This window comes from Cynocephalus volans, chromosome 2 (assembly GCF_027409185.1).
Source record: "Cynocephalus volans isolate mCynVol1 chromosome 2, mCynVol1.pri, whole genome shotgun sequence".
NCBI lineage: Eukaryota > Metazoa > Chordata > Mammalia > Dermoptera > Cynocephalidae > Cynocephalus > Cynocephalus volans.
Window position 1 is genome coordinate 123164545 of NC_084461.1, and position 10693 is coordinate 123175237.

The following is a 10693-nucleotide window of genomic DNA, read 5'->3' on the forward strand; positions in this document are numbered from 1 at the left end:
CGAGGGCTGCCCGGTCCCCTCCCCCTGCGCACTCGACGGGGCGCTGGGGGTCCGAGAGGAAGTGTGCGCGGTGGGGGGCACGGCCTGGCCCCGGGGCCGCCATCCGGTGGGGCAGGTGCGGCCTCCGTCCTAGGAGAGAGGGCGGGCAGGCAGGCCTGTTGCTAATGGTGCTGGGGCGGGAGGTGGGGAGGAGGAACCACGGGAGCCCCGTTTCCAGGGTTCCGGGTGCGGATGTGGCGAGCTCCGGGGACTCCAACCCCTCCCGCCGCGCCAACCCCTCCCGAGGCGCTGCGCAGCCCGCATGCGTCCGGCCACCTGCTGCCTGTGTGCCTAGGTTGAGGTGCTTGTTCTGGGGAGCTCCCGAAGCATAACTCCCAGTCTCCAGGCTGACCGCGCGCCCTTACTCTTTAGGGCCTCGGCTTTCCAAGCCGGGAAGAAATAACCCCAACCACAGATTTTCAGAACCATGAGCCAAACACCCTGTTAAGCGTTAAACGTACTTTGTATCAACTAAGCCTCACACAATTCCATTTTGCTGATGAACAAGCTGAGGCGCAGAGAGGTTGTGACTTGGCCTCAGTCACACATCTAGTAAGTTACCCAGGCGGGGCTCGGGTCTGACTCTCCAGAGCCAGCGTTCTTAGCTTCGGGTGGTCTCGTCTTGGCAACAGCTCTGGAGTTGTGCGCCAATATAGGTCGACTCCCCAGGGCATCACAAGTACAGAGAGCCCCTCGATGGCGTCTTGCCGCACATGTTCCAGTCTTGGAGTTGGGCACGTGTTTCGTGGCGCAGCCCGCGTGCCAGAGCCGGGGGACAGAGGTATAGCCTAGCGCACTGGTGCCCAGGTGCGCCATTGCCGGTGGGGACCCAGCAGAGTCACATGGCGGGGGCCTGGGCCGCGGACAGGGCGGAGCGGGGGCGGAGAACTCGGAGCTGAGTCCACGAGGGCCGCGGCGCCTGGGAGGCCGCAATCCGGGCGCCTGCAGCCAGCGAGGCGCGGGGTGACGCGCGGGGGCCCAGCTACCGTGACCTCCTCCGCGGTTGCCATGGAGACCGTGCACTATAAATAAAAAAAAAAAAAAAAAGGAATTTCAAACCCGTTTTCTACGGCGCTTGGCGGGAGGGGGGAGGAAAGCTCCCTTTGAATTGAGTTTCCCATTTCACCTTCCCAGGCGGCGGGAGCGCTTCCCCCGCAGCCCAGCCGGGAAATTGCCGCCCCTCACGCCGCGTGGCGCCCCCCGAGGAAGCTAATTAGCGCAGCCCGGGGAGCTAGAGGCAGGGGGGACCTGGCCCCGGGGGGCCAGGGCCTGCCTCTTGTGGGGGAAGCGCCTACAAATTGCCACCCTCCAATCTCTCCAGGCGCGCTCACATCCCGGCGCGGGCCGGGGCACGGGGCGCAGGCAGGAGGTCTCATCTGCAGCTTTGGCGCAATGAATCAGGCGCGGCCTCGGCGGCCGCCGCCGCCGCCGAGCGCGTCTGGCATCCGGAGTCTCCCGGGATCGAAAATAATTTGGGCAAAGCGGTGGGAGGTGTGTGCGCGCACCCGGGGAGCAGGCCGGGTGGGGTACGCGGGGAGGGGGGAGGTGCCATCCGACAGCCCGCTGTGGTGAGAACAGAGTTGACACTTCTTTCCTTTCCACTTACTGCGGCAAGTACCGCGAGGAAGCTTAACCCTCTCGCTGCTTGGAGGATTAGAGGCGCCACGAGCGCCCTCATGAGGGCGCGTCAGGGCGGGGGCCAGGTGTGCAGACTCCTTTGGGATGGGTTTTTGCGACCCACTGGATTCAACTCTCTGGCACCTTAGAGAGGCTCTCCCACCCGGACATTCTTCAAGACATCCTCCCTGGGACTTTTCTCAATCCCTCTTCCCCCCCACTCAATCCCTTTCTTGGATCTAGCTAGTGTCAGAGCTATGGCCTCAGTTTCTCCACCTATTCAACAGGGTGGGGGGTTCCTCTGCAGCAGCTTCCCTGTCTGGTGACCCTGTTTTTGTTACCCTCTGGCTTGGGCCCTGGGTCGGGTGGGGTTGAGGTTGGGGGTGGTTAAGGCAGCGGGTGCAGGAGTCAGACCCCCCTTGTCTTCCGTCAGCGCTCAGGACACCCTTCATCAAAATGGCCGGGTTCGTGTTTTTGCCTCTGACGGCAGAAATGTCACCGCCGCTGCATTAAGCACGCTCGGCGGGAACTCGGTTTGGAGTGAGGAGCTGGCGCTCAGCCCTGCCAAACTGCTTGCTGCAGCCGGTTGGGGGTGGGCTGGCTGGCCAGCCGGCCTGGCTGGGGTCAGCCTTTGTCTGTGAGGGGCTTCCACCTTCCTGCCGCTCCAACCTGCCACTCCCCCCACACTCCAAGCTGTGCCTCTTGCTCCGATCCCACTCAAGTTTGACAGCGGTGTGTGTGGGGGGGGGGGGGCGCGGCTTGTTCAGACCCTTGTCTGAACATCCTTGAATATCCTTGGCTCAGGGATGGCAGAGGAAGATGTTTTGGGGGAGAGGCTGAACTCACCTCTTCCTCTTCCCTACCCCCATACTTGGGAACAACTGTGGAATTCATGGATCTTCTCCCCATCCGAATTCCCCTTTTGGTGAGGAAGGAGTGGTAGCCACGCCTCAGAGTACCCGCAGCCTTATGACCTGAAGTTTCCCCCAGGAGGGTGGGGAGGGGTGTTTTCTACTTTCTCCTAACTTCCTTCTGACCAAGGGATCCCATCTCCCCAGGAATTCTCAAGCCTTGGGGCACAGCAGATCACTTGGCCTTGTGAGCATGCAGATGTGGGAAGGAGGAGGGAAGCAGTGAACAGTCTGATTCAGTGGGTTGGGGGTGGTTCTGTCATCTGTATGCTTCATAAGACCCACGGGGAGGCCCTGGCCCTTACTCTGAGAGGCATGCTGGGATTCCCAGAGAGATCAGAGGTCATGGGGTCTAGCATGTAACTGCACAGAATGGGAGTTGAAAGAGGAGAAGGGACTGTCTAGGATCACTCAATAAGGCAGGGATTCCGTGGTTGATTGTGTGCTCTGGACTCAGGAGGACCAAGCCTAAATCCTGGCTGTGCCATTTATCAACTACATGTTGGAGGGCAGATGACCTAAACCATCTGTGTCTTGGTTTCCTCACTTGCAAAGTGGGGGTAACACTGATGGTCCCTAACCCCGCTTAAACAATGTGTAGCTTCAATGTGACAGTGCATGGAAAGTGGTGAATACAGGTCCAGGAACTTAGTAGGTCTGCATGATAAATGTGAGCGTTTGTTATCATTGTTATCACTATTAGAACCAGAACTGGAACTCAGGTTTGTGGTTCAGACACTAGGGGGGTGGAAGAGAATCTGGCCCAACTGTTTCTGGTTCCCCAAGTCTGGCCCTTTAGGGACCCACTCGGTCCTGGACAAGGGAGAGTGGGTGTGGGGTAGGGGCCAGTCCCTTGGGGTTGTTGTCATTTGTGGGTCTCCACTCCTCCACTCTCACCCCAAGCCCTGGTGCCTTAGGTCTTTTTCACCTTTGGGTTAAGTATTGCCCCCTCACAGCTCCAGCTTAGAGTCACAGATGCCCACTGGGCATTGGTGGTCCTTGAGGGCTTCCCCTCCTAGACCTATGTCCAACCTCACTTCTTTGTCAAACATCAGGCTCTGTGATAGTGGGAAAGAGGTCCACTTGACTCAGTCACCTCCCTCCCAGGTGGTGGGGGAACAGGGAACGTTGATATTGGGCATTTGGGGGGCAAGAATAGGACACCCAAATTGGAGAGGACTTTGGGAATGTGGGATCCCATCTCCCTCCTTTGGAAAGGCAGGTTGTGAGGAGCTGAGTGAGGACAGAGGACCAATGTGTGGCTGGAATGTAGGGCTGATGTCTGGTTTATTCAGGATCTTTGGGACTGTTGGTTTCTAGTATCACCCAGGGCTTGTGATCAGAATGCAGAATGGATTTCCTGAAAGCCAGGGTTATGCACTGGGGAGAATCCTGGGGCTGATGCCTTGGCACAGGAGTAGTCAAGTTTGACTTGGGGGAGGGGTGTCTGTCTACTCGAGGCTGATGGATGGCTCAGATGACCTCTCAGAGTTCCTTGTTGGGCTGTGGGCAGCAGAGGGTACCAGGTTTGGACGCTACTCTTCTCACATATACTTACCCACACGTCTACCCATGCTCAGCTTCACTCACCCAAATTCATGCTGGCCTATACATTTTCATGCACATGCTCACATAGATGTGCACAGTGCTACAATACCACATGTACAACATGCATGTACATATGTGCATACACATGTACACTCAGGTACACACTTGGGTATTCAGATGCACACATACTAACATGCATGGGCACCGTGAGGTAGCCATGCACACATTAACACATGCACACATGGACAAATCTGCAGGCATTTGCTCTTCCATCAGCTAATTTGTGTGTGTGGACTGTTTCTCATGAGGATAAGACTATCTTTGTTTATTGCCGAGTTCCCCAAGAGAACAGAGGTTTGTTCAACCTCAGGGCCCACATGCCGGGTGCTTGGGAGACAATACAGTATTGTCTGGAATATATGAGTAAACTCAGGAAGTGTACACAGGAATGAATAACCATATGGAAAATAATAACTATAAAAATAAATGTAGCCACCATTTATTGACTGCATGTTGTGTGCCTAACCCTGTGATACAGGTGCCATCTCAACTAAGCCTCACATCAACCTGGGAGACAAGTACTCTTATAATCCCTGTTTAGGCCCATGGGAACTGAGGCTCTGAGCGACAGTCACTATTTGTATTTGTCTGCTAGGGCTGCCATTATACTTTGTTATAAAGTACCACAGACTGGGTGGCTTCAACAACAAACTTATTTATTTATTTTTGGGTGGGCGGATGGCCAGTATGGGGATCTGAACCTGTGACCTTGGCTGAGCTAACTGGCCAGCCCAATAGAAATTTATTGTCTCTCAGTTCTGGAGACTAGAAGCCCAAAATCAAGGTATTGATAGCCTCCTTCTGAGTGCTGTGAGAGAAGGATCTGTTCCAGGCCTCTTTCCTTGGCTTGTTAGAGGGCCATCTTCTCCCTGTGTCTCTTCAAATTGCCTTCCCTCCCTGCTTGTCTATGTTCAAATTTCCCCTAATTATAAGGACACCAGCCATGTTGGATTACGGCCCACCCTCATTACCTCATTTTAACTTGATTATCTATAAAGACCTATCTCTAAGTAATGTCACATTCTGAGATACTAGGGGTTAAGGACTGCAACATATGAATTTTTGGAGGGACACAAGTCAACGCATAACACTACCCAAGATCTCACAGCAAGGAAGTAGGGTAAGCAGGATTTGATTCCAAGTCTGGAATGCCAGAGCTCACAGTATCACTATACTAAGTGGTGCAGAGTTGTATATTTGTGTGTGTCCTGGTGGTTGCTCTCTGAGGCTCCCCGTCTCTCACTAGCATGTGGGTATCTAATGCCTGCTTGCATGAAGGAGTTGCCCCTTTTGGCCCTGGCTCACTGGTGTGCTAGCAGCTTTAATGCTCTTTCTGCCATGGCATGGGCACCCAAAACCATCCCCCAGGACCCTGGTGTTCAGTGCCTCCCAACCAGCCAACACTGACAGGAGTGCCTGGAGATGCACATGGTGAGCTGGGAGCTGCTGACTCCCCCCACCAGCTACCGTCTCCAATGCTGTGGCCTCATTTTAGAGGCTCAGCCCAGTCATGTGGGAAGCTGGAGCCAGTGTGGCGGCAGGGAGGGGCAGTCACGAGACCTCCCTGCATCAAATGGTGCAGCTGAGACCAGGCAGGCCTATGCTGACCTTTGTCCACAGACTGAACCTCTTCTTGTGCTACACAGGAGGCAGGGAGACTGGACTTTACCCCTCATGCTCCCCTGAGCTTGGCTGGAGGACTAAAAGAGAGCCCTGGCTCCTGGGCTGAGGAGGGAGAAAAAAAACTCTTACAGGGGAGGCCCAGCCTCAGTCCTAAGAGGAACACAGGCTTGGGAGGGACAGCCTCTGCCTTCGGGAAGTTTTCAGTCTGAAAAATCTCAGCCTCTCTGAGCCTCACTTTGCCCATCCAGGAACTGGGGATGACAGTCTAGTCGGCTGTGCGGGTTCCAGGAGTAACCATGGTGTGGAAGGATGGGCATTAACATGGCATCTTACCCCATGTGTAGCCACAGCATTCAGGCAGATGATGATGATGATAATGGGAAATATTCATTGAGCACTTACTGTGCCTCAAGCCAAATGCTAAGTGCATTCTTTACCCGATTATCTCATTTAATTTTTCTGAGAGGTCTGGGAGGCAGCTATCATTATTATTGTCATTTCATAAACGAAGAAACAGATTCAGTGTGGTGGACTTGCCCAAGGTCTCACAGCTGGAGAGTGAGGGAGTGGAGGTTTGAGCCTGTTCTGAAGGTTTCACGGCAGGCCCTGCAATTGTATGAAGATGGGGGTCTTAAGGTAGGGACCCTGGGAGGAAGAACTCCATCGAGGTTGGTAATGGTGCTGGTTCTGGGGTCCCCGCCCTCTGAGCCTATACCAAGGCCTTACTGGTGAGGGCTGAGGAGCGTCCTTCATCAAGATGAACCAAGCGCCTGCCTCTGGACTTTTGGATTTGATCCTCACAGCAGGGTGTGATTTATTCCTCTTTTACAGATGAGGAGACTGGGACCCAGAGAGGTGGAGTCAGTCCCCTGGGCAAGTCAGCAGGGTGGTGCAGTCTCAAACTCAGGTCTCCTGACTCCATGTTGACATTCTTTTTGCTAGAGGCAGGTGTCTTCAGGTGACTTCAGAAGAAAAGCCCACCCCTGGGTTGCTGGAAATGTGACTGAGGTGGAGGGCAGCACCCAACCTCAACACCGGTGTTAGCAGCTGACGTGGACTGAGCACTCACTCTATGCCTGGTGCTTGGTGTGTTTGCGCAGCCTCAGAACCCTTCTCAGCACAGTGCTTCAGGCAGCCACTGTCCGCCAACATGAATAGCACGAGTGTTCCATTCAGATAAGCCAATGTTAGTGAGCACCAGCCATGAGCCAGGCACTGGGCTAGGCCCCAGGACTGCAAGGGAGAACAAGGCCACTGTTTGGGAGGCAGCTGTGAGACAATTGTGCTAATGTAGGGGAATGGCTAGACTGTGGGGACATGGACACAGGGCCCTGAATGTCAAACTGAGGATCTAGGAAAGGATTCTTGGAAGCAGTGATATTTAAGCTGAGACTGAGGGTTCAATAGGATTTAGCTGGGCAGAGGAGACAAGGTGGGAGGGAAGAGTTCTAGGCTGGGAGAACAGTACCTCCGAGGCCTGAAGCAGGAGGAGTACAGCCTGTCTGTGGGACTTAAGGATGCTAAATGTGGCAGAGGGTGGGGTATGGGTATGAGGGGTCAGAGGGCAGGGTGGGGCAGGGCATTCATGCAGGGCACTGCGTGCCGGGATTCAAGGTCTGGGCTCAACCCTGTGGCATGGGGGTCCACTGCTCCAGCTGCCTGGCCCCCATTCCACATGGTGCTTTCCTATCTTCAAGACCCTCTCACATCAGTCAGATTCACCCAATGCCTCTGGGCAGTAGGTGGAGCAGGGGTCACCATGCCCGTTTTACAGAGGAAGTAACAGAGCCTCAGAGTTGCCAGGCTGGTCCATTTTCCCTGGATGGTAAGAGGAGCAGGGGGCCTGGGCCCCAGACCTCATTAAGCCCATACTGAGCTGAGGACCTGGACTACTTGCAGGACAGTCAGTGTGGATTCTTGGATGATGGTATGGGGTGGGGTAGGAGTATAGTCTGGTTTTGGAACCCCCTGGGCGGGCAGGATAGGGTGAGGCTCCCCCCAAGGCTTTAAGCTGGAGAGGACTGCTGTTGCCTCCCTCTTCAGTCCATCCCCAGTGGCTGGCTGGAGTGAGTCAGCCTGGATGAAGTCACCCATTTCCCCGCAGCCTGCGCCCCCTGACCTGGGAGGCGCCTGCCAGGGGCACCAGCAGAGCCTGAGGACGGGCTGGGCAGCTCTCCAGGTTCCTCTGTTGCAGCTGATTTAGGGGAGCTGGAGGTGTCCAGAGCCATCAGAGGCAGCTGGGCGTCTGGGGCCTGGAGGCCCATAAGTCATGCTGCTGCCTGCTGTTCCCTGCACTGCTCCCCAAGAGGTCTGTGATGACTCGCTGGGGACTGGGCTCATCAAAATCAGTTTATGCCAAAGGAAATTAATTTCTGTCTCTCTGAGGTTCAGTGTGGGGAAGGGAGGGCGGCTCCAGAGGCTGACTTGCCTGTGACAGCACTGTTGGGGGGGGAGGGCGCTGGGATCCAACAGCATGCCATGGTGGCACTGGTCCCTGGCCCTGCCCTTTCTACAGAGGGGGCAACCAAGGCTTCAAAGAAGCCTCCTAGTCTTGGGGACAAGAACCCAGATTTTGTTCTTTATTAATTCTTTCTCCCCTTCCTCACTCCTTCCTTTTTTTCTTTCCCTCCCTATTCCTATATTTATGGAGCACCCGCTATGTACTAGGTGCTGTCCTATGTGGTGGGACATGATGGTGCACAAGACAGAAAAAGCCTTTCTCTCATGGGGCATACATTCTGCTTGGGTAAGATAGACAGACTGGTAATAGATAAACAAGAAAATATCAGACAGGGAAGAGTGCTAGGCGAACATTAAAATGGAGGGATGTGGCCAGTTTACCTAGTGAGGTCAGGGAAGACCTCCCTGAAGAGGAGACAGGCAAGCTGACACTCGAGTTTCAAGAAGACAGCCATTCAATTTGAAACAAATTTACTGAAAATCCAGCCCTGTTGTGGCTGGTGCAGATGCTGGGGTAGGCAGAATGTATTTCAGGGAGAGGAACCAGCACATGAGAGGACAGAGAACTCCTAGCTGAGGGCTCCCCTTGTGAGTCTGGGCTGCTGGCTGCACCCACCTGTATGTCTCGGCCAGGGGCCTGGCTCTGTGGCACAATGGGGACAGGCTGGGATAAATGACTCTGCTTCCTGGAATATCTGTCATACTAAGGTAGACTTTAGTCATTTAATACATTATTTTTATTAGGAACAACCATGAATTGCTTATGGGGAAATTCACGAGACTCTTTTACAGAGATGTCAAAGAAACCTTGGGTGAGGCAGCTGGCCCAGACCCCCAAGGATCTGTGTTCACTCTTCCTGAGCCCTGGGGTTCCTTTGTGGTGAAGAGTGAACATCTGGGTCAGTCCTTTCCCAGCCCAGCTCTCCTTGTGTCCCTCTCTCTGTCAGGAGCCCTCAGTGGCTCCCCATTGCCAGTAACAAGAACAACAGTTCTCAGTTTTTGAGTGATTACCTAGTCTGGGCATAGTGCCTTTCTGTAAATCCTCAGTACAACCCTGATAGGCAGATACTATTATTATTTCCATTTTACAGATGAAGAATCTGAGGCTTGGAGAGGAGAAGAGATTTTCCCAAAATCTCTGGTTGAAGGCAATGCTAGGATTCAAACTCAGGCCAGAGGCCTTAATTGGCACTGCTCATGGGATGGAACCTGGTGCCTTCCCTGTGGTCACAGCCCCTTTCTTATCTGCTCTGGATCCACTTTTCCATTGTTCTGTGCTCTGTAGACTGAGCAAACAGCCTCCCTGCTGCTCCCCAAGCCCCCTGCATGTTTGGTTTTTTTTGGTGGCTGGCTTGTGCAGGGAACTGAATCTGTAAACCCATGACCTTGGTGTTGAAGGCCACGCTCTAACCAGCCGAGCTAACCTGCCAGCCCTTCCTGCACAGGTTTCCACCTCAGAACCTTTGCCTGTGTGGCTCCCTCCACCTGGAGTCCCTCGCCTCCCCATCTTTCTTTGTTGGAACCACGTCTTCATGGTTTGTTCTGCTCTTCCTCTTCCATGAGGTCATGTGCTTATTCCCATAAGCGAGGGGGCTGCCCTTTACCTCTTATGTCCCCCCAGCCCCTTCTGTTTGTGCTGCTCTCTGGGCCCTTATCATACACATTTTGTGTGCCCAGGAATTTGGAGTATGACAGACATTTTTCTGTTACATTTCAACTCTGTGATCCTGGGAGGGCAACCACCTTTGTAAGCCTCAGTTTCTTCATTAGTAAAATAGGGTTGCAGTGGGGAGCAAATGGATGATGAATTAAAAATACTCAGCATAGGGCCTAGTTAGCACTGAGTAAATGGCAACTATTGTTACGTAACTTCTTCCAGCCTCTTTTTCTTCATCTGTAAAACAGGGGAAGTACAGTAATTCAATGCTCCTTGTAGTGCCATCATAGAGGATGGCAAAGGGTGTCCGAAGCGCCTGGCCTGTGGTCATCAGTCAGCTGACGTCTACCCAGAGAGGGCAGATCTAGGGATTCACCATATCTCTGTCCCCTGCAGGCCCAGCCCAGGGCTTTGTGGCTTGGAGCCTATTTTTTCAGTTGAAGTTGAGGTGGATTTACATTTCCAAGTGGCCTCATTCAGTCCAGGCAGCCCTCACACCCTGGTGGGGAGTGAAGATGACTTGAAGGTCTTTGGCACCCATGAGATCTCCATCATCGTCATCATAACAATAATTGCTTTTTTGATATGGCCAAGTGGCATTTTCTTTATTTTATGTAACGTGCTTTTAGGAAACTTTGCTGTTTTTATTGATCTGTAACCTATTGTTTAAGTATGAACAGCAGCTGTACACATAGCTTCAAGCAAGGCACCCAGCTCTCTTCCAAACAGACTGCAGCTTGAAGTCCTTCCTGAGTAGGAATTTAGGAGCTGCCTCTGC

At 53.7% G+C, this 10693-nt stretch overlaps 1 protein-coding gene across 1 annotated transcript; it reads right to left on the minus strand.

Annotated features, from left to right (window-relative positions):
* Positions 1–511: 511 nt before the first annotated feature.
* Positions 512–2565, minus strand: LOC134370590 (keratinocyte proline-rich protein-like). The gene is made up of 3 exons (XM_063087644.1): positions 2503–2565; positions 1371–1602; positions 512–1061 (listed from the first exon to the last, which is right to left on the minus strand). The coding sequence occupies exons 1-3, from the start codon at positions 2563–2565 to the stop codon at positions 589–591; spliced, it is 768 nt and encodes a 255-aa protein (XP_062943714.1). The 3' UTR covers positions 512–588.
* Positions 2566–10693: the final 8128 nt, after the last annotated feature.